This window comes from Perissodus microlepis, chromosome 19, assembly GCF_051167445.1.
Source record: "Perissodus microlepis isolate ML-2025 ecotype Zambia chromosome 19, ASM5116744v1, whole genome shotgun sequence".
Lineage (NCBI taxonomy): Eukaryota > Metazoa > Chordata > Actinopteri > Cichliformes > Cichlidae > Perissodus > Perissodus microlepis.
The window spans coordinates 9,019,552-9,038,910 of record NC_140479.1 but is presented as its reverse complement, the minus strand read 5'-3'; the positions used below and the strand labels follow the sequence as shown (position 1 = coordinate 9,038,910).

At 45.4% G+C, this 19,359-nt stretch overlaps 2 protein-coding genes across 4 annotated transcripts in view; one reads left to right on the top strand and one right to left on the bottom strand.

Moving 5' to 3' along the window:
• Window positions 1-18,437, bottom strand: part of tfb1m (transcription factor B1, mitochondrial) — a 34,925-nt gene extending 16,488 nt beyond the window's left edge. For 2 of the 3 annotated variants that reach the window (XR_014798528.1, XM_084914029.1), the window contains exons 1-6: window positions 18,385-18,437; window positions 16,265-16,411; window positions 15,589-15,740; window positions 15,306-15,414; window positions 15,060-15,211; window positions 14,616-14,735 (exon numbers count right to left, since the gene is read on the bottom strand). Coding sequence is in view for 2 of the 3 variants with exons in the window: in XM_084914029.1 (XP_084770155.1) it covers window positions 14,616-14,735; window positions 15,060-15,211; window positions 15,306-15,414; window positions 15,589-15,740; window positions 16,265-16,397 (666 nt within the window). In the remaining variant the exon portion in view is untranslated. The other variant, XM_084914030.1, reaches the window with a different exon arrangement.
• Window positions 2,651-7,626, top strand: LOC146365462 (claudin-20). Its single transcript, XM_084914031.1, has 2 exons — window positions 2,651-2,995; window positions 3,644-7,626. Exon 2 carries the CDS (start codon window positions 3,823-3,825, stop codon window positions 4,549-4,551), a length of 729 nt encoding a protein of 242 aa, XP_084770157.1. The 5' UTR covers window positions 2,651-2,995; window positions 3,644-3,822; the 3' UTR covers window positions 4,552-7,626.
• Window positions 18,438-19,359: the final 922 nt, after the last annotated feature.

Sequence of the window (19,359 nt, the reverse complement as noted above, 5' to 3'; positions counted from 1 at the left end):
AATACACGAGACAAAAGCTCACAGAGATCCTGCAACCGAAGAGGGAAGAGCTGCATTAATCATGACAATACCTTGGGAAGACAACCTCCATTACATCAGAGGAGGCAGACAGCCTCTCGGAGAGGAGAAGGCAGCAGTCAATGCCACTGAATATACCAGGCTGATATTGCTTGAGGGGTTTAAGAAGGAAGGGCTTAGGGCTTCCTGTGCAGGCAGCCCAGCATACTTCCCATGAAATTGGCCCTTGGCATGCACACAGGACATTCGAGACACTCCAGCCTAGCTTCTGACAAGATCAGCTCCTTGGAGAGAAACTTTCGTCATAGAAAAGCTTGAACTTTGCCCAAAAATGTGAAATTTACTGTGCCAGTAAATGATGATAGCATGGGAAAAAGAAGTTCTGACGGAACACTAAAAGCCTCACACACGTCAGTCCAGGCACGGCCACTTGCTTCACGGTGTAGCCTGAAGAGAGTCTTTAATATGCTGGTAATTTTACAAAATGTCAGAAGTGTTTTGTCTGAGACAGGTTTGCACATATTATGTAGGGTGAAACTAGACTTGGGCCCTGCTCTGCAACAAGATTGCAGTGACAGCAACATCACAGCTATCACAAGACACCTTGCATCGGAACTGTGAACAAATCGCTGTTGCAAGGCGATGAGCCTGAAAACCAATTACGCAAGAGCGGACATAAAAGGGGAAAAAAAACGTAAAGTGAACGATAAAAGCTCCTCGCGCGGGCAAAAAGGAGCACGGCTGGGCCGGCAGCGCCTCACAGCTACGCTGCAGAAACGCTGGAGAGCTCTGCTGTAAGGTGATAAAATAAAAAGGGACCACGCTTATAATAGCCCACAAAATCTTCACACATCACAGCGTCACATCTGCACCCACCGGGTATTTGTTGACTGCATTTTGCTCTTCTCCCCCTACATCCATTCCCTCTATAATGCATTTATTTATTTATCTTGCTTCTAAGCGAACAACAGCAGCATCAGCACTTAAGATCTCATCAGTTACCAGGAGACAGGTCACACACGCCATACTGCAGTGTGCCTGTAGAAAACTGGAAAATCTCTCATCTCGCTGCAGGTGCGTCCCACAAGGAATTCTGAGAATGTAGCGCCGAAGGTCGACACCAGCATCACACTGGAGCCAATGTTGTGTGCACCATCCCCACATTTCATTTTAAGACAAGGGTCTCCGAGGGTAGTTTACAGGAAAAACAGTGGAGGCTGGAGAGGGAGCATTGGGTAGAAATAAACAACCGGATCAATAGCTAAACAAATTAATTGCTACCAAACCATCTCCACGTAATGACCACGCATCACCGTCTCCAATACCTGGCCTGTACTGCAGTTGGGAGACTGGCAAAACTATTTCCCACAGCCGGACGTTTTTGTGCCTTTGCAGCAAAATAAGAGCAACGCACATCTGCATTTACAAGGATATCAGGATATCGGCTCTATTAAACCCTGCCTGATTTTCTTCCTCTCTCGCTCTTTTGTCCTCTTTGTCATTCATGAATCAAGGCCGTCCTAGCCACTCCCCCTGTTGTTCTATGTCCTCTACAGGGAAGGGAGGAAAGACGGGCAAAGACAGGGGAGCAGCTGTGAATTTTAGCATCCTGCTGACTGATGCTGATGAAGATGATGCTCTGGGGAGGGTCAGTTTGGCATGGCGGGATACACATGCTCCTCTGGCCTCTGGACCTAGAAAAACAAAGCCTCACAATACCAAAGCCTGACCAGCTCATCTGGCCACAATCATAGCAGCTATTTCTTCTGCCTTAATTAGAGTACCCTTCCCCATGGTACCGTCAGGCTATGATTGGAAATCTTATCTAGCCCTCTCAGCCACTTAGTCATACATTTTAACAACAGCAGCACTGAATTATGATTAACTAGGAAGCTCAGTGCAACAATGGGATGAATATCATTTTATTTTGTTAGTTAGCAGCATTTTTCCCCATCATGGGGGGGATTTCTGGTATCTTTTAATAAATGCTTTAGCCACGAGCCACACATTTTTTTGTAACTGGTCTTTTTTTTGGTCTTTAAGTTAATCCTGCACGACACAAAAGTCTGCTTATTATACAGCCAGAAACAACGGGAAATGTACAGGTTTCTGTCAAACAAGGCGCTTTTAAAGCCCCGGGCAGTTTATACTGCATAGCACAAGGATTTTTCTCCCTGTTATTGTTTCATAAACTCTTTATATGCCAATCTAACCCTTTTGTAAAATAAAAAACAAAAAACAAATAGCACTCTGTAACAACATGCACTACTGTAATCAGTTCTAAAAATATTAACACAAAAACAAATTCACAAAAATAGTGGATAAATAAATAACCATATAAAATCTCCTGATGTTTGGACAGTTTTATTTCACTGAAGCTCTCTCTAGGGGACAAAAGTCATTTTCTGTATATAAACCTAAGACATGTAAATATATAACTTAAATATATATGACTAGTCACGTAATTGTTTAGTGAAATTAATGATAAATAATGTAGAAAACAGTGAAAATGACGCGAAATCAGTAATTAAAGGAGTTCGGTTCGAGTGAAACGGCAGAAGTAGTTCCGGTCCTGTTCTGGCTGCTCGGAGGTGGAGGTGGTGTCGGTAGTACAGTAGCGGCGCGGAGCTGTGAGGTTTGAGCCCTCTTTGAAGTTGGGAGGCAGAGACCGCTCTGCTCCAGCGCGCGAGCCCACGCACGCGCAGACACACAAACCGGCGAGGAGCGACTCACAAAGAGAGAGAGAGAGCGCGCGAGAGAGAGCGCGCGAGAGAGAGAGCGAGAGCGAGCGAGCTCCGGTTATTCCTCCGGGCTCCGGCCGAGCCTGTGTGGTCTCTCCGCTCTGTTGCTAAGGAAATGGATGGCTCGAACGGCTCCGCGGTCCGGGATGAATCGTGCTCCTCGCCCCCTCAGAAGCCTGCCCTGTTTACCGGAATCACTGCGAACACCGTGACGCGCCAGCTCTGCACCAGCCGGGGTAAGAGATCATTCCCACAGCGCTGCTTTCTTTCAGACTGGACCGGGAAACAAAACGGAAACAAGTGGCCCGCGTTTACTGTTCATTACAAGCTGGAACGAGCCCTTCATTGAATGAGAAAAACCGTTATGTCAGGAGGTCCGACTAAAAAATGTGAATTAAAAAAAAAAAAAAAAAAAATAGTAATATAGGGGGAAAAAAAAAAGCTTTATTTTCAAAGTTTATTTCTGCGACTGAGTAAATAATAACTGGTGTTCCAGCTTTAGATGAGGCTGTGCAAGTCTTTAAAGGCTAGTCTGAGTTTGTTCGGTAAACAGCACTGAAATCAAAGTGGTAGAAAATACAGTCGACTGTGTGAGTGGAGTGAAGGCACTGCAGCTCAGAGTCCACATACTGTGACTACTGAGCATGGCAAATACCTCAAACACAAACTCATCTTCCTCACAGACAGTGGCTCTGTAAAAGCAGAGGAGTAGAGCACACATGCACAACGACCTGCGGTGTTTTGCTTACCTACAGTGAGCCTGAGCCAGCTCTTCGCGCCAGTGCTTGATGCTGTCCTTTGTTTCCAGCCAAAAAAAAAAAAAAGTCTGCGCTTGTGTGAGGTGAATGAGATGTGAATTTCTCATTTCCGTCTCTCTCCTCCAGCCCAGTGGAGCTGCAGCTGAGGAGCTGGGGAACTGGGGGATTCTGACTGGCAGCTGGTGCACCACCAAAGGAGGGGAGGGAGGCGGCGGGGGTCCACGAGCAGCGGTGCCGGAGCGGAGTGAATGCTGCCCGGAGAGGACAACGGCTGAGGCGGCAGCGGCGTCGACTTGAAAAGCAGCATGGCATCCACGGGCATGCAGATATTTGGATTCGTCCTAGCTCTGCTGGGCATCATGGGCGCCATGGTGGCCACTCTGCTGCCTAACTGGAAGGTGAGCGCAGATGTGGGCTCCAACATCATCACAGCTATCTCCCAGATGCAGGGACTGTGGATGGACTGCACATGGTACAGCACAGGCATGTTTAGTTGCACACTTAAGTATTCAGTGCTTTCACTACCCGCGTACTTGCAGACTGCTCGCACCACTATGGTGCTGTGCTGCGTACTGGCTGCCATGGGCCTTTGCCTCGCCTCCCTGGGACTAAAATGCACGCGCTGGGGAGGTGGACGGCGCTCCAAGCGACACGCCGCCATTGCCAGCGGCGGCTGCTTCGTCGCTGCAGGCTTTCTGTGTCTGGTGCCTGCGTCTTGGTTTACCAACGAGGTCATCACCAACTTCCTGGATTCCAGCGTTCCCGAGAGCAATAAGTTTGAGCCTGGAGGTGCCGTGTATGTTGCCTTTGTTTCCGCAGGTTTCCTCTTTGTGGGGGGGTCCATTTTCTGTATGTCCTGCTCGGGAAAGAGACACGGACCCCAGGATCTGGTCCTGCTGCCCCCCCCTGACAAATTGCTTCTCCAGCAGCAGCAACAACAGCTGCTCCAGCAGCAGCAGGAGCTCCAGCACCAGTACTGCTCTCTCTCCCCATTAGACAATAAGACGGGCTACAGCCTGCAGGACTACGTGTAATAACGCAGTGCTGTGCACGCCAAAGGGAGACGAGCCCGAGGGGAAACATCACGGCTTATTCTACGCACTAGGATCTACTCAAGGATGGAGTTGGAGGAAAAAAAAGAGGAGAGCAACAACTTTGAAATCACATTTTTCCTTCTGCACCATCTTCTTTTTTCTGTTTTGCAAGCACAAGCAGTGGAGGTATTCCCTGAGCAGCGCCTTGGAACAAACGGCGTGAATGTGCAAGGAGCCAGGATACCAGGATAAGGTGCTGCAGAACTGACGGAAGCTGCCAACCAAACGCAGACATCCTTCATTAGTAAATCACACAGAGTTCCCTGCGGAATGAATTAAGCAAATAAGGAAGCCTTGAGTGGAGTTTTTTTTCCTCGCCAAAGGTTTAAATTGAAGGAAAAAAAACCAAACGATTATTTAGCTGCTATTTACAATCGTTCAGTCCTTCCTCTCATTTGACAAAACAGGCAATATAAAGCCCAAGAGCAGTAGGTGGAAACCCTCACATAGCAAGCCATTGTAGTTTATCCTATGCTTGTCCACTAGAATGCAACATGGAATTGACTAATGAAATAAATGGGCATATTTTTGTTAGCTACTAGAATGACGTTGATATTTTGCCTCTAAAGCATGCTGTGTGGAGCCTGTGTACAAATACAGCGGAATGCCTGGTAGAAGACTGAGACATAGCCACACAATGCCTGTGCCTGAAAAGCTGTAGAAACATTACCCTGCTGTAACTGTTCAAAGAGGACTGTCAGGAGGAGTAGATGTGGGCTGCTGGGCTGGATTTAAGAGAGAAAATGCAGGGAAACAGATGCCTGCGTCTCTCTCTGCAGGTGGAAATATGAGAGAGATGGAGAGAAATTGAAAAGAGCGTGATCCAATACTTCAGCAGCAGAGTGGACCATCTCATATTTCCATCCAAACAAAAACAGTCTGCCTGTAAGTGGCAGCTACCCATCTCGATCCATCTCAGACGATCACGCCCACACATTTACACATGCGCTTGTGCGTCTTCTCGTATGCAGTAAACACTCCGACACGCCGGCTTTTTGCATGTGCTTTTCTCTCCTGTCATCCACCCCCACACTGCCATGGAAACCGAATTCAAGCATTGTCTGGGGGTATGTGCGTGTCAATCAGTCAAGTTGTTTTATTTTGGGTGGGCGGGTGGGTAGGGGGCATCTTTTTCTCTTGCCATGGCATGCCATAAGCTTTCATCAGAGCCTCTGCTCACACTACTTTCACTAATCCCCTTTATTAACCAGTGACATGAAGCAGAAGCCCTGGTCGGGGGGGGGGGCTGGAAAATGGCTCTTCTTTGTAACACACCCCTATATGGTGTCTATGCCGTGCAGGCGGTCTCACATGGATGAACAGATGTTTAATGGTGCAGTGGAAACAGAGGAAAAAACAAAGCAGATAAGAGGAGGATTCCTGAGTCACAGCCAACTGGGTAGTCGTGTGGCAAGAGGCTAAAAATGATTTGAGTCATTCTCCATATGCGACTTGTTTTTCAAGTACGTCAGCAATGCGCATACACTACCAGCCTGCACCTGCAGAAGGGTCTCAGTGTCTTAAATTTCATCCACCAGACTGTCCTCGTTTACCTACCAGTCGCCCTCGTCTTTTTTTACTCCATCTCCCCGTCCCGCTTGTGTCAGGATATGATTCCTGACAAGAGAACACTGATGCATGTTGAAAGCATGTCCTTCTGAGACGCACACACACACACGCACTCGTGTCAGTTTTGCAGCTACGCTTTCACAGTTACCGTGCGCTCTATTTTCTGAGGTAAGAAAATGGGAGGAATATTGTTTTTGTGCTTGAGACAGGCCTTGGCAGTGATGCATAGAACTGCACATTCTCTCCTTCTCTCTCATAAGAACGCAGCTTCCTGGGGGAGAGCAGATGGCTAAGCCCAGCTCGCCACCTGCAGGCTGCTGCCGGCACACCACGGGATTCGCTGTGGGAACTGCCGGTGGCCCCGCGGGGTTGTTTTTTTTTTTTTTTTTTTTGCCCCGCCCCGGCTTAGCCCTCTTGCCCAGCTCAGACTGCTCCCAAAGGAACTGGCCTCCTGACAACGACTCACTGCCCAGGCACCATTACCAATGCAATAAACAAAGTAAAGAATGTGCCAAGTCATCAAGTAATACTGACACGTTATGTGTTTTGAGAATGTGCCAAATGGTCTCATGATGACACGTTTTAATAATATCTGAAGTTCTTTTTGTTTATTTTTTTAACGACTTGTTTGTACATGAATTCTACATTAGCAAATGTTTTATGGATTTGTTATTCGTCCGAATCAGCTGGATGCTTGTGTACAGTCCGGTGCGGCTTTCGAGGGTTATTTTAAATCCTCTTTATTCCTCATTTCCCAAAGCACAGCGAGACGAAACAGGAGGAAGACACGAGTGAAAAGTAAATAACGCTTGTTTCAGGAATTCCCGGTTTACTGCAGGTCTGTGACAACTGTACACAAGCGTCTAGATTTTTAATACGTTTAGGTTTCCTACTGAAGGATCGGGATTCCTTCACACTGGTTCAGTATAAGATACACCACGCTCATATCATATCTTCTTTATAAGAAGACTAGTCAGTGCACCTTTACTTTATTTGACAGCAGTTCGGTTCAAATGGCTGAGCATTCAACCTCTCTGGACCAGGACAAGTACATCACACAACTGGCACTCTGGAAAAAAAGGGAAAGTCTTTCGGTCTGATATGATTATGCAGGGAAAAAAATTAGCTAAAAATTTCTCTTTTTTGTGGCTGTGCAGCTTGATCATCAGCACGCGATTTCATTAGCTTATAAATGGCCAGAGTGCAAAGTGACTAGGTCCTAAAAAGAGTTAAGCTCTCCTGCGTATCCTGTACCAAGACGTTGATTTATGGTTTTGATAACTGCAGCTTATTTTTGTGGATGCTTTAGCACTTCTTACTTTGCCAGAGCATATTTGTGATGATAAACAGTTCACAAGTTCTGATACAGTTGTCTCAATGTGCTTGTGCAAGTAGTTCTATTTTTTACCAATAAAACTATTTTGTGAAAGCAGCGCGCCTGCTGGATGTTGTGTGCTTTTATGTGTGTGGCTGATGGGGACGGCGATAGCATTCATTTTCCTGCCAAATGTACAGATTGCTGGATGGTACAGGCTGCGCAGCGTGCAGGAGGGAAGGCAGGCTGCTCGTATGCAGCACCCACCAGTACAGCAGTGCGTCCAACAACAAGAATAAAAAAATAAAAAGGAATCTCTGAAAATGGCTCTTAAAGAAAGGGTTTTATAAAGCTGCTCCCAATCTCCTCCAGTTATTTCTTAGTGATAACATAAGCGAATACACGAAGGAAGCAATAACGACACTTCTGGGAGTTGAAGGGAACGCGAGTTATCCGAGTTGGCTGGTTTTATCTGGCACAAAGCGACGAGTTTAAGGACATGTAAACTCTTCTGCCAACTGGTGGAAAGAAGAACATTTTTTGCCGCCTCTCTTTTTGGTATTTTATCACATTTTTGCTAGAAAAAAAGGATCCTTAGACCAACTGATCAATCAGATTAACTGAAAATGGACTAGTTTACTCCTCCGCTGCAGACCACACTTCTTTGTCCCAGTTCTTTAATAATTAATCAGTGCTATGAAATGGTATTTACCCCGTTTCTCATTTCTTAGTTTGTTGCAGATTTGTCACATTTACACGTTTCAGATTAAACAAATGTTAAAAACGTAATTTCCCTTTAACCTAATAACTGGTTGTGCCACCTTTAATGATAACCAGCAACGAGCCTTTCACATGACTGGAGGAATTCGCAGAATTGTTTGCATTCAGCCACACTGGAGGGTTTTCCAGCATGAACTTCCCGTTTCAGGTCACGCCAAAGCGCCTTAACTGGATTTGAACCCAGACTGTGATTATTTCACTCCAAAACGTTCATTTTGTTGTTTCTGAGCCGTTCGGATGTGAGTCAGACTGAGACAAGTGAGGCCTGCAGTTCCTTAAGTGTTGTTTGGGGTTGTTCTGTGCCGTCCTGGACGGGGCGTCGATGCGCTCGTTCAGTAACTTTGGTAGGCCGGTCACTCCTGGGAAGGTTCAGCTCTGTTCCAAGGTTTGTGGATAACATGTGGATAATCCCTCTCACTGTGGTTCACTGGCATCCCAAAGCTTTAGAAATGGATCTTTAACCCTTTCCAGACTGAGAGATGGCAGTGACCTCGTCTCTCACTTGATTCTCTTTTAGCCTGATTCACTTCACAGGTTCTATTTAAATGTTATTCAACAGGTTTGGCTGTAATCAGGCCTGAAGCTGAAGCTTTGTGGTTAATTCATGATTTAACAAGGTACCGGTTTGGATAGCTTTTTCCCTTCATACAACAAACAAACTGATCTTTGTCTAATATTAAAATGTATTTGATGAAGTCTGCAAAGAAACTAAGAAATCGCACAGAGTTCACTCTTCATGGCACTGTATTTATTTATACAGTGCCATTTATTTGTAATATTAATAGTAATAATTGAAAAATCTGTAAGGAGCTTATTTACACTAAAGCCAAAATTGTTCCACACATGCAAACTGTACCAACTGTTGCTGTGAAAAAGTCTCAGACTTGATGGGAGTTTGGTTCAGATCACAATCCTGCACAGCACGTTCCCTCACGTTCACGCTGGTGTCATATTTAGCCTTTACACTTCAGATGGGGTGGTTATTAAATTAGAATCTGGGCTCTCATTACAGCTGATTGGAGTCTCATCAACAGAGGGTGAGTGAGAATATGCTTTCCTGAAACAAACATGGATTATTAAAGCCTCTCTCTCTCTCCCCGTCTCATTCTTTCGCTGCGTTTGGTTATGCAATACGAGTGCAGATCAAAAACTACTCCTCTCGTGGGGGAACGCTAATAAGATCTGCTCCTCTGTGTATTTAACCTACATTTTTCATCAAAGGCTTTCACCCCGAGTTGCTGCTATGACAGATCTGGAGTGTGAGCTTTAAATGAGGGGAGGTGAGCACTTGTCAGTTGCAAGCAGGGGTTAATCACGCGCTTTTCTTTCAACTCCGAGCTCACATTTTTTTGTTGACCTTCCTGGTCAGAAAAATGTCTTTCCAGAGATCACCAAACAGGAAAAAACAGGAGGCGGAGGCGTGGATGGTAATAAGATGAACAAAAGACTTGATGCAGTCCACGCTTCATGCCGTCGGTGGGAAATGCCATCGCTCACATCCACATTGCTCAAAATTGCACCAACGTGTCACAACCCTTAAAGTGCTGCTCTCTGATTCGGACAGCAGTTATGCTCATGAAGGTTCATACTGGAAATATAATGCGCTCATCAGCGCTGAGGGAGGATGACCTTCCTTTGTCGCTCTCCTCCAGTCCCTGCGCACATGTGAGGCCGGGGAATAACGGCAACGACCTTGGCTGCTCGGTAAATCGCTGACAGAGGCAGTAAAAGCTATGAAGATGACAAAAGGGAAGCTTGTAGGAAAACAATACGCTGTGACAGTTCAAAGGAGGCCCTTTAATATTTTAGCTTTGGAGCGCGCAGACCGACGCGTGCCCGGGAGGATTCAGTAAGCTGAAGGTGAGGGAGGCTAAACGCTTCAAGGGTGCTGAAGGTTTTTGTATTTTTAGATAATCTATATTTCTTCTGACTAAAATGATGATTACTGTAGACAGGCAACAAGGAAAGAAAGAAAAAGAAGCTCCTTTAATCATAAGATACGGTGCTGTTCATCACCTCACCAGTGAAACTAGTTAATATAGCCAGTAAATCTTTACCTGGAACTTTAAAATTGGGATCCATCCCACACCTTCAGTCGCCATAAAAAGCCTTAAAGTAAGTCACAAACCGCCACGTGTGATGTTGAAATTGGACACTCAAGTAAGCCTTCAACTTAATAGCTTATAGATTGATGCCTCCCATCGCGGTGAGGCTTTTCCTCCCATGATAAATGTATTGTAATTCGATTTTTCTCATTTGTAGCTGAACTTTCTTTCCTTGGAGGATAGCCGGGTTTTTAAAAACACCCGCACCCCCTCCGCTGCGTGCTCACTAACCAAACAGAGCTGAATTTGCTAAACTCGCTGACTCCGAGCGAGCTCGGCACAGTTACTTGTTAGGAGGAGGCAGTGGCTCTCTGGAGATGTTCTTAAGCTAGCTCTGCCAACCTTGACGTTTTGTTTAAGGTGAGCGGAAATGAAGGAAGAGGAGAAGGAAGAAGCAGGGGAGTATTTTTAGATTTCTTTACCTTGGGTCCGTGATGTATTGAGACCAAGCCTTCGGGCATTTTCTGGGCTGGCACGAGTCATTGAAATAACTTTCCCTGATACTCTTGATACCGCGTTTGACCCCGTTTATGGGATAGGAATAGGCTTAGATGAATTGTGAGAGTGGAGGATGTGTGGCGGGAGGTGAGAAAGCAGCACAGCCCCTCTGAGGAGATTCACTCTTGCTGTAGAGACGGGCAGCGAGGCCACATTACATCACAGAGAAGATATTCATCACCACGGTGGTCCGAGCTGGGTCATGCTCCCCAGTGAAACATCTGTTTCAATTCAAAGGATAAAATTAATTTAACAGATGAGGAAAAAATCTCCAAAACTCGGAGCTTTAATTCACCTTTAATTCAAGTCCAATCGCTCTCTGACTGCTGCCAGCTACAACCGAAGTTCAATGCAGCATTAACAAATTTAATTTAGCCTCTGCTCATCTGGCCTGTGCTCTTGGTGGACTAATGTGTACAAGGCGAACATCTGTAGGGCGCTCCTCCTGTGAGGCTCGGTTAGTTGGTGGGTGACGGCCATTACTCAGAGCAGGGCTGATGACCGGCCCAGACAACCATCTGTTTGGAGGTACGCCTCGCTCTCCTCTCAGATCCATCTCTGTCATGAATCTGTCTTCTGGTGCTCTCTGGGCTTTGTTTCATTTAACAAATCTCATATTCAGACGGTAATCTGCTCTCCAACCCTGCTTCCATTTATTCTGGTTTTCATCACCAATATTTCCTTGCATTTTTGCGTCATCACCCACCCTTATTCCCTTATTTCTCAGCTCATTTTCTTTTATTCATTCCATTTCCTGTTATGCCCTACCCCATGCCTCAATTTCATTCTCACCTTATTCAGCAAATACCCGAGTTGTTAGCACAACGTGGAGCCCTGGAGGAGCTCTACAGAGGACACAGCAGGTTTTTTGCGACGGAGCAGCTACTGCACGACTTACAGACCCGCCTGCGATGGAAAGAGGTTGATTTTAATCACATTGTACCCAGATGGGGGAGAGGAAAGGGGAAGAGAGATGAGCGAGTCAGCGCATGCTCTTTTCTCTTTTCAAATCAGCTCCTTTGCACGTGAGGAGGCAGTGAGGATGCAGATGCTTGATGTCAGCGTGCACTCAGAAACCCCTTGACCCCTGACCAGAATATGAATTAGAGATGTGTATGAAGGCAAAAGCAAAAACAGAAAGGCAGTTCCTATTTCGGCTTTCTCAGGGAGCCTTCAGATACGCGCATAGCTGTGAACCCCAGAAGCGATGCAAGCATCACTCAGTCTGTCCATCTATGTGAGAATTAAAAGGAGGAGAGCGACTAATAAGGAAGAGGAGGCAGGTGTGATCTGCAGTGGGACGGACCTAGGGCACCCTGAGCCTGGGGGAACACCATCAAAGCAGCCAATCGCCACTCTCGAAACCCTTCAAGGACAATCTCAGTCACTCAATGTGACACAGCGGAGGCGAGAGGGACAAGACTGGCAAATTAAGCAGCGGGGATAAGAGCCTATCTGCCCACCCCGCGTCAATACGGGCCCCCGCAGCCGCTGATGTAAAATGGATTCAACATTTCCTTTCTCATTATCCCATCAGCCTGCAATACTCGGCCTCCTCTACGTTCAAATCAGCCGGCCAATCAACCCACACTCCCCTCCCCCCTTCGCCTTGAAGTGATGCTATTTTCTCATCGTGGTTATTTGGAAAGGTTCGCTGCTTTTTCAGCGGCTCTCTGGGACTCGCTTTGTTTGATCTCACAGTATTAAACCACTTCACATGTTTTGTTTTTTTTACACTTCACTAATTGCCATGTGTGCACAGCAACTGCTACCGTGTCGTTTTGTTTTTACTGTCCTGTACAAAGCATTAGCATCGCTGCAGAATAATCCCAACAATGATTGGCACACACGTCTGCAAAAAGGCTCACGCAAAGTGAAGAAAGCAAGAAAGATACACAGAGACAGACCTTTGGTACTTGGCAGTCTAACAGCACCAGTATAATTAGTTCCTCTCTACAAAGGGGGGTATTTAGCCATCGCCATCTTCATAAGGAGCACTGTGAGCAGTGTACAGTACTAACACTCTGCACAGCAACCATAACAATTTATGCACGCAGCATTTTTCTTTCTGTATATTCAACATCTCGGTTACTTCTCCTGTTTAGCAGGAAATCTGTCACTATTCCCGTGTGTGACAACCTCAGTCGGTCCCGCTCCTCTCAGCCTCTGATGTCCTGTAAACCATGGAAGGACATTTTTACTCTTCATGCTTTTCTGCGTAATTACTCTGCTGTGCACCAGTAAACAAAGCAGAGCCACTGAGCTTTTTATGAATTATACTACATGACATACTACTACGATAGACTTCATCTACTCTGTGTGCTCTTGTTCCTGGTCTTTTATAGGACACCAGCAGCAGGAGGGCTGCTCATCAAACAGCCATCATCTCTCCTAATGACACCAATTCGACCAAGAGCCCATTAAAACATTTAGTAGGAATAGATGGCCCGTGTGGGCATGTGGGAGGCGCGGATTCATCTGCACGCATGTGTAGCATGAAGCTTCCCCTGTTCAAATGTATTCATACCATATGAGCATATTACATCAAAAGATAAAGCCTGCTAAAGCCCATTAAGCTCCACTTCGACATACACACAAAAATAAAATGCTCTAGAGAACCAAATGCACAGAAAGGCAGCTGAGTGCGATGAAATAATCATTGGAATCCATCTCTTCTAAGAGAATGAGCAATCAGCACTGGTCCCATTCACTCGGCTGCATTTTACTCCACACGGGAGATTAAATATTTACCGTCAGTGGGTCTCCTAAAGAGCCAGGACATCTTCGAGGGACCAGCAGTCCATCTCTGACATCCACCTAACACCTATCCTTTAATTCTGGGAAAGAAAAAAAGGCTTCATTTGTACAAAAGATGCTAGCGAGCTCTTGAGTTTTCTAAAACACTTGAATGTGTGCGATTTAAAATAAACTCCAGCTGCGTATTAGCCAGCATTGATCCTTTTTTTAATGCATCACCTCTGGTCTTACGTTAAACACTGAAGCTGAAGATGAAACGCGCGATCTTGCTTTCGGCCCTGATGCTCGCACACGGGTGGAAAGATGCAGAAAGAGAAACTGGGCCTAAAAAAGAACAAGGCCCTCATTACAAGGCACAGTGTGATCGTGCCACATCTCAAATACCCACCAGGCATCATTACAAGCTAAAAAAGGGTCCAAAGACAGAAGTGAGACAACACTGATTCAACACAGTCTTAATGAAGCCTTAAAGCAAGAAGAAAGAGTGGAGGGATGAGCCAGGGTGACATGATGAGGGCTCTGACCGGAGCGTGGCACCGTGAGGTCCCGCTGACGTCATGAAAGCTGGAACGTCACTTGTTCACTGATATTGAAGATTAATATCAACATTATTATTATATGCTTTACTGTTTCTCTCATTTTGTTCTGAAAGAAGAAATCTTCCCAGCATCACCCCCGAGGGTGTGCATGCGGGGATCTGAATGCTCGCTATAGCTTTTCCCAATAAACCGTAACTATCAGCACAAACTTCAACAGCACCTTGAAACAAACCGAAAATATTCCACTACAGTTTGAAGCAGAGCCTAATCGAGCGGCTGGTACACAAACTGGACGAGGAACAAAGTCAAGAATCAGATGCCATGTGCTTTGCCAAACGCCTACACAAAACCTTTTTATCCAGCTCTAAAGTAATTAAACTTCAGCAGCACACTGATGAGGTTTTTTCAGTGTCACAAAGTCAAATATTACTTAAACACTACCTCTGGTTTGGGGACGAAGGCCCGTCCGGGGATGGTGAAGCAGTTGTGGACAGTGCAGAGATACTGAGCCATGATGGAAAGACGACTCCTCTGTTTGCTGCTTGTGCTGGCCGTCAACCTCTGGATGGAAGAAACAACTGCTGAAAGTTACTGAAGCATATTAAACGTGTCCTAAAGATGATTTTTGCATCACAGACAGAGAAGAATTAAGCAAACATCAATAAAGCCTGTTGGCCTGAATCATGAAAGGCCCATCCCAAATCTATTCATCTCAGCTGCAAAGTATTTTTAATTATGAATCAAGGAATCAATATTGAATCACAACAATAAAATAAGAATGAAATGAATAAAAATGTCTACAGAGTAACGATTGCTCAGGAAATCTGCAAACACGGGTGTTTGACTTTATTTAGGGTCTATGTGGGTCATGTGGAGTTCACCCACCTCTGCCACCTCTTTCTGGAAAGTGAGCGTGAGTCGGGTGCGTCCAAACGTGAAGGGCCCCGTTCTGTTCGCTATGTTTTCCAACCACTTGATGATCAGGGGGGTTGAGACGCTGAATGGGAGATTCCCTATGATGTGAAGGTTTGGAGGGTCTGTGAAGACACACACACACACACACACGTTTTAGTCACACGCATTTCCCTCAGTTTGATTGCCGTAACAGCTTACGTACGCTCATCCTCTTACCTCCCTCCCATGGCTTAGAGATATTTGTTGGGAATCCTCGATCCAGTCTGTAGGTGAGTATGTCACCGTGGACGATCCTCAGCCTGCCCGGTGCTGCCTCAGACAACAGCTGTGCAAATGGAAAAAATAAACAGGTAACAATCATTTTAAAAAGAATAAAAGGACTCATCAGTCACTCTGCAAGCGGCCACAGCTGCAAAGAGAGGGAGCCGGCTCCTGCAGGTGAGGACGTTTGAGCCGAGTGACCTCGTTCAGCCGGCCTGGATCCGGCCGTTCTGCTCACCTTCAGTCCGGGGATGAAGCGTGTGTCTTTCTCCACGACAAGCAGGTCTGCAGCCCCAGCATTGAGGATGGAACGGGTGAGGCCACCGGGACCTGGCCCCACCTCACACACGTGGGCATCTCTCAAGCTGCCCGCCTGGCGCACTATTTTGTCTGAGAATACAGAGAGGGAGCACTCAATATTCATTTATAGTAATTTCCTGGGATACATTCTCAATTCGTGCAGCCTATAAATTATAAGATGTTCTTCAATCAAATGTTTTCATCAGAGAGTCGGGCATCCAAATTGAGATTAATAGAGTGTGATGCTGCAATATCTGCTCTCCTCTGTGTGATGAAGATGAAAAGCATTAATCTAACAGTCACCTTGTCCAAGGACGAGAGAGCAGATCAGAGCTGCACTGCATCGCTGATAATTGTGTTAAGGCTCAGCTCTCAAGGGCTACAACAACTGAGCTGGTCCATTCGCATTAGCAGGAGATCTACATAACCTCACCTACAAAGAAAGCCTGTCGGTTTCGATGCCTTCAAACAAGGCGGTGCAGCACCGTGCAATCAAGTGCATGTAACACGCTACTGTACCCTGAGAAGGACCTCAAGGGTCTTGGTACACTGCAGACGGGGCAAAAGAAGAAGGAGGAATGAAAGAAAGAAAAAAAAAATGCTGGACGACTAACCTGTGAGCCTCAGGTCCAGCAGAAAGTTCTGGGACAGCTGTTTCTCTGCTCGCAGGTTGTACAGCTTTATGAGCTCACCTACAGTCGGCAGGGGAGGCAGGCGGAAGGACGCCAGCTTCCCCGAGGCAGCCATCACTGGGGAGAAGGCTATGAGAAACAAAGGCAGAAAGCTGTGAGACTAACTGTGACTGATGAGCCTCCTCAGCAAAGAAAAACACAATCTCACAGTATTAATAAGAAATTCCTTTGTTACAGCAGCTACAATAAAAACCCAGAAACAAACATAAAACAACCGACTAGTGGAACAACAAGTGGAATGGTGAATAACTCAATAAAATATGATAAAACTAATATATTAATAGGGTCAAGACCAATCTGGACAAATAAAATAAGAACTAAACGTAAAAAAAAGTAACAAATTAAAACAAGTGAAAATCAACACGACAAAAAATAAATAAATAAATTATTTTTTTAATGCTTCCCTACAACACCAGTGAATTTTTAATCAAACAATCAAGATGTGATTGACCTGCACACTTTTAGCTTCGGCTTAAATGTTCAAGAATTACAGAAATCTTTATACACAGTCTCCATTTTCAGAGGCTCAGCTCAACTGAACCATGGACTTATAAACTGCTTCATGACCAGGTGAGACCTGTTCCTTCACAGTTTGGTGGCACGTTTAGCAGATAAAAGACCAGGAGCTGAATCCTAGTACTGAACTTTTATTTGGTACTTTTTCCACTGGAACTCTGAATATGAAGTACAAAAAGATGTTGATACAAGTGAAGGAGGCAATCGGTGAAAAACACACATAAACCTATCACAGAGCAAAAAAAAAAAAAAAAAAAAAAAAAAAAAAAAAACTGAACTAAAAAAATTAATGCACTGACCAGCTCAGCCAGGCCTAAAGGACCTCCTGAGCTACAGCCAACTGGGGGGAGACACGAACACCAGACTCGACTTTTTCAAAAAAAAAAAAAAAAAAAAAAAAAAAAAAAAAAAAAAATCATCTAAAAGAAAACTCTTTGGACAGATGATACAAAGACTGAATTTTACTAGAATGATGGAGAAGGAAAGAGCAGCTTATACTACATCAACTGTCAGACACGGGGGATGAGCATGTATGACAGGTCACTGTTCTGTGATGATCTGACTGCTGACAGAAGCAGCAGAATGAACCGTGCAGTGTTCAAGGCTATACTCTCTGCTCAGATTCAGACAGGTGCTGCAGAGCGGATCAGACAGAGCTCCACAGTGCAGGTGGATAATAGCCCAAAGCAAACTGCAAAGTTTCTCAAGGCAAAGAAATGGGGTATTCTACAATCAGCAAGCCAGTCACTTGAGCTCAGCCCAGGAGAGCAGCTTATCAGTCACTGAATACAAAACTAAAAGGCAGAGCAGCTCACAGACAGGCAGCAGCTGATGGCAGCTGCACTAAAGGCCTGCAGAGCATCTCAAGCAGGAAACAGCACCTAGTGATGTCCATGATGTCTAGCCTCCAGCACTTTGAACTACTAATATTCACCCTTAACCTTTTTTAGTTTGTCCATTTACTTTAGATCCTCTGAAAATGAGGGACTATGTATAAAACGTCCTTGAATTAAAGCCGAAATCCTGCACTTCAACCACACCGTGATATTATAATTCTTAAAATCCACTGTGCTGGTGGAACAAAGAAACTCTCCAAAAACCTGTGGGAGCAGGTGCACATCAGGTTTTTTCTCCTTGTCTCGTGCGCCTTCTTGTGGCCTTTGAGCAGAAAACTAAATGAAAACACCCGCACACAGTTATGTGCCGTTCTCCACGTTATGAAAACACGTTCACTGTGACGGCCAACGTCACGTAAATCCACGACTTAGGAGGAGAAACTGGAGCTGAAAACCTGGACTAATGAACTCCACTCTGAAGCTGACGGCTGACTCTGCTGTGACACTCTTAACACAGCAGCTAACATTTGCAGCTAATGTTAGCTTGCTGTCTAAAATGCAGCTCGCAGAGCTCGTGGGAAAGCCGCCAATTTACACGAAACACGTGACGTTTTGCCCAAAAATCGAGATAAAAATGACAATGACACACAACGAGTACACGAGACTGAAAACACACAGGAGTTTACCCACGTTTGTCACCGGCGGTGCTCTCTTCCTTGAATTTCCTTATTCGTCATCGTATTGACGACCAGATATCCAATAAACTTCGTCGAACACCGGTATCACCCAATCAAATTAAAGTAGGCGGGGCTCCACTGTGCCCTTGACAGGGCGGCTGGTGTTCATGAATGACGCCTCTTCGCCAGAAGAGGGAGACATTTCAGCGCACACAGTGGCACCTGGTGGTTCATGTAGTCCTAATTTTACACCATTTCTTCTCTTAATAAGATCTGACAGAGAAACTACAACCCTAAAAATCCAAATGTAGCTTTTAAAAGAGCAAAAGATGGGAGAGTCATTCTTAACTTGTTGAATCCTTTCCACTGATGGGCAGGCTATATGCTTCTATTAGAGCTCTGTAGGATATTTATTCATTGTCTGAGTATTTTGTGACACTGAGTGATGCCCAGCTGTTGTCTGGAATGAACCCTGTGGCCCTGCAGTCTCCCTCCTCTGTTCATGAGACACGCTGGCTCATGGGCATCTGAGCCTCATATGGAAATACCCTTCCCCTCCAGAAAGTCTGGCACATGACTGGCAGTCCTGACTCCTGCTGGGGCTGACCTTGAAAAAGAAAACCAGCGGTGGTGTTGGTGGGTGAGAGTCATGCTGCGTTTGCTGCTATGGAAACTACTTTAAACTGGATTGTGCCAGAAAATATCAATCACTTTTTTTAATCGTTTGTGTGAGCTGGAGTCAAACTTTATTGAATATTGTTACAGTCTGGGAGCAGGAGGGTGTGTGAGAGAGAATCACCTCCTCAATGCAGCTCTATAGTGTGTGATCAGGAAACACAGGAAATGAAACATAAGTAATTAACATTTCTGAGCGGGTAACTCATCACCAGAATGGGAACACGAGAAGAAAAACAAAGGCAGAAATACTTAACAGCATGTAATTTCCCAGCCAATTTAGGCTTTAGACACAGGCTCACATCAATAAACA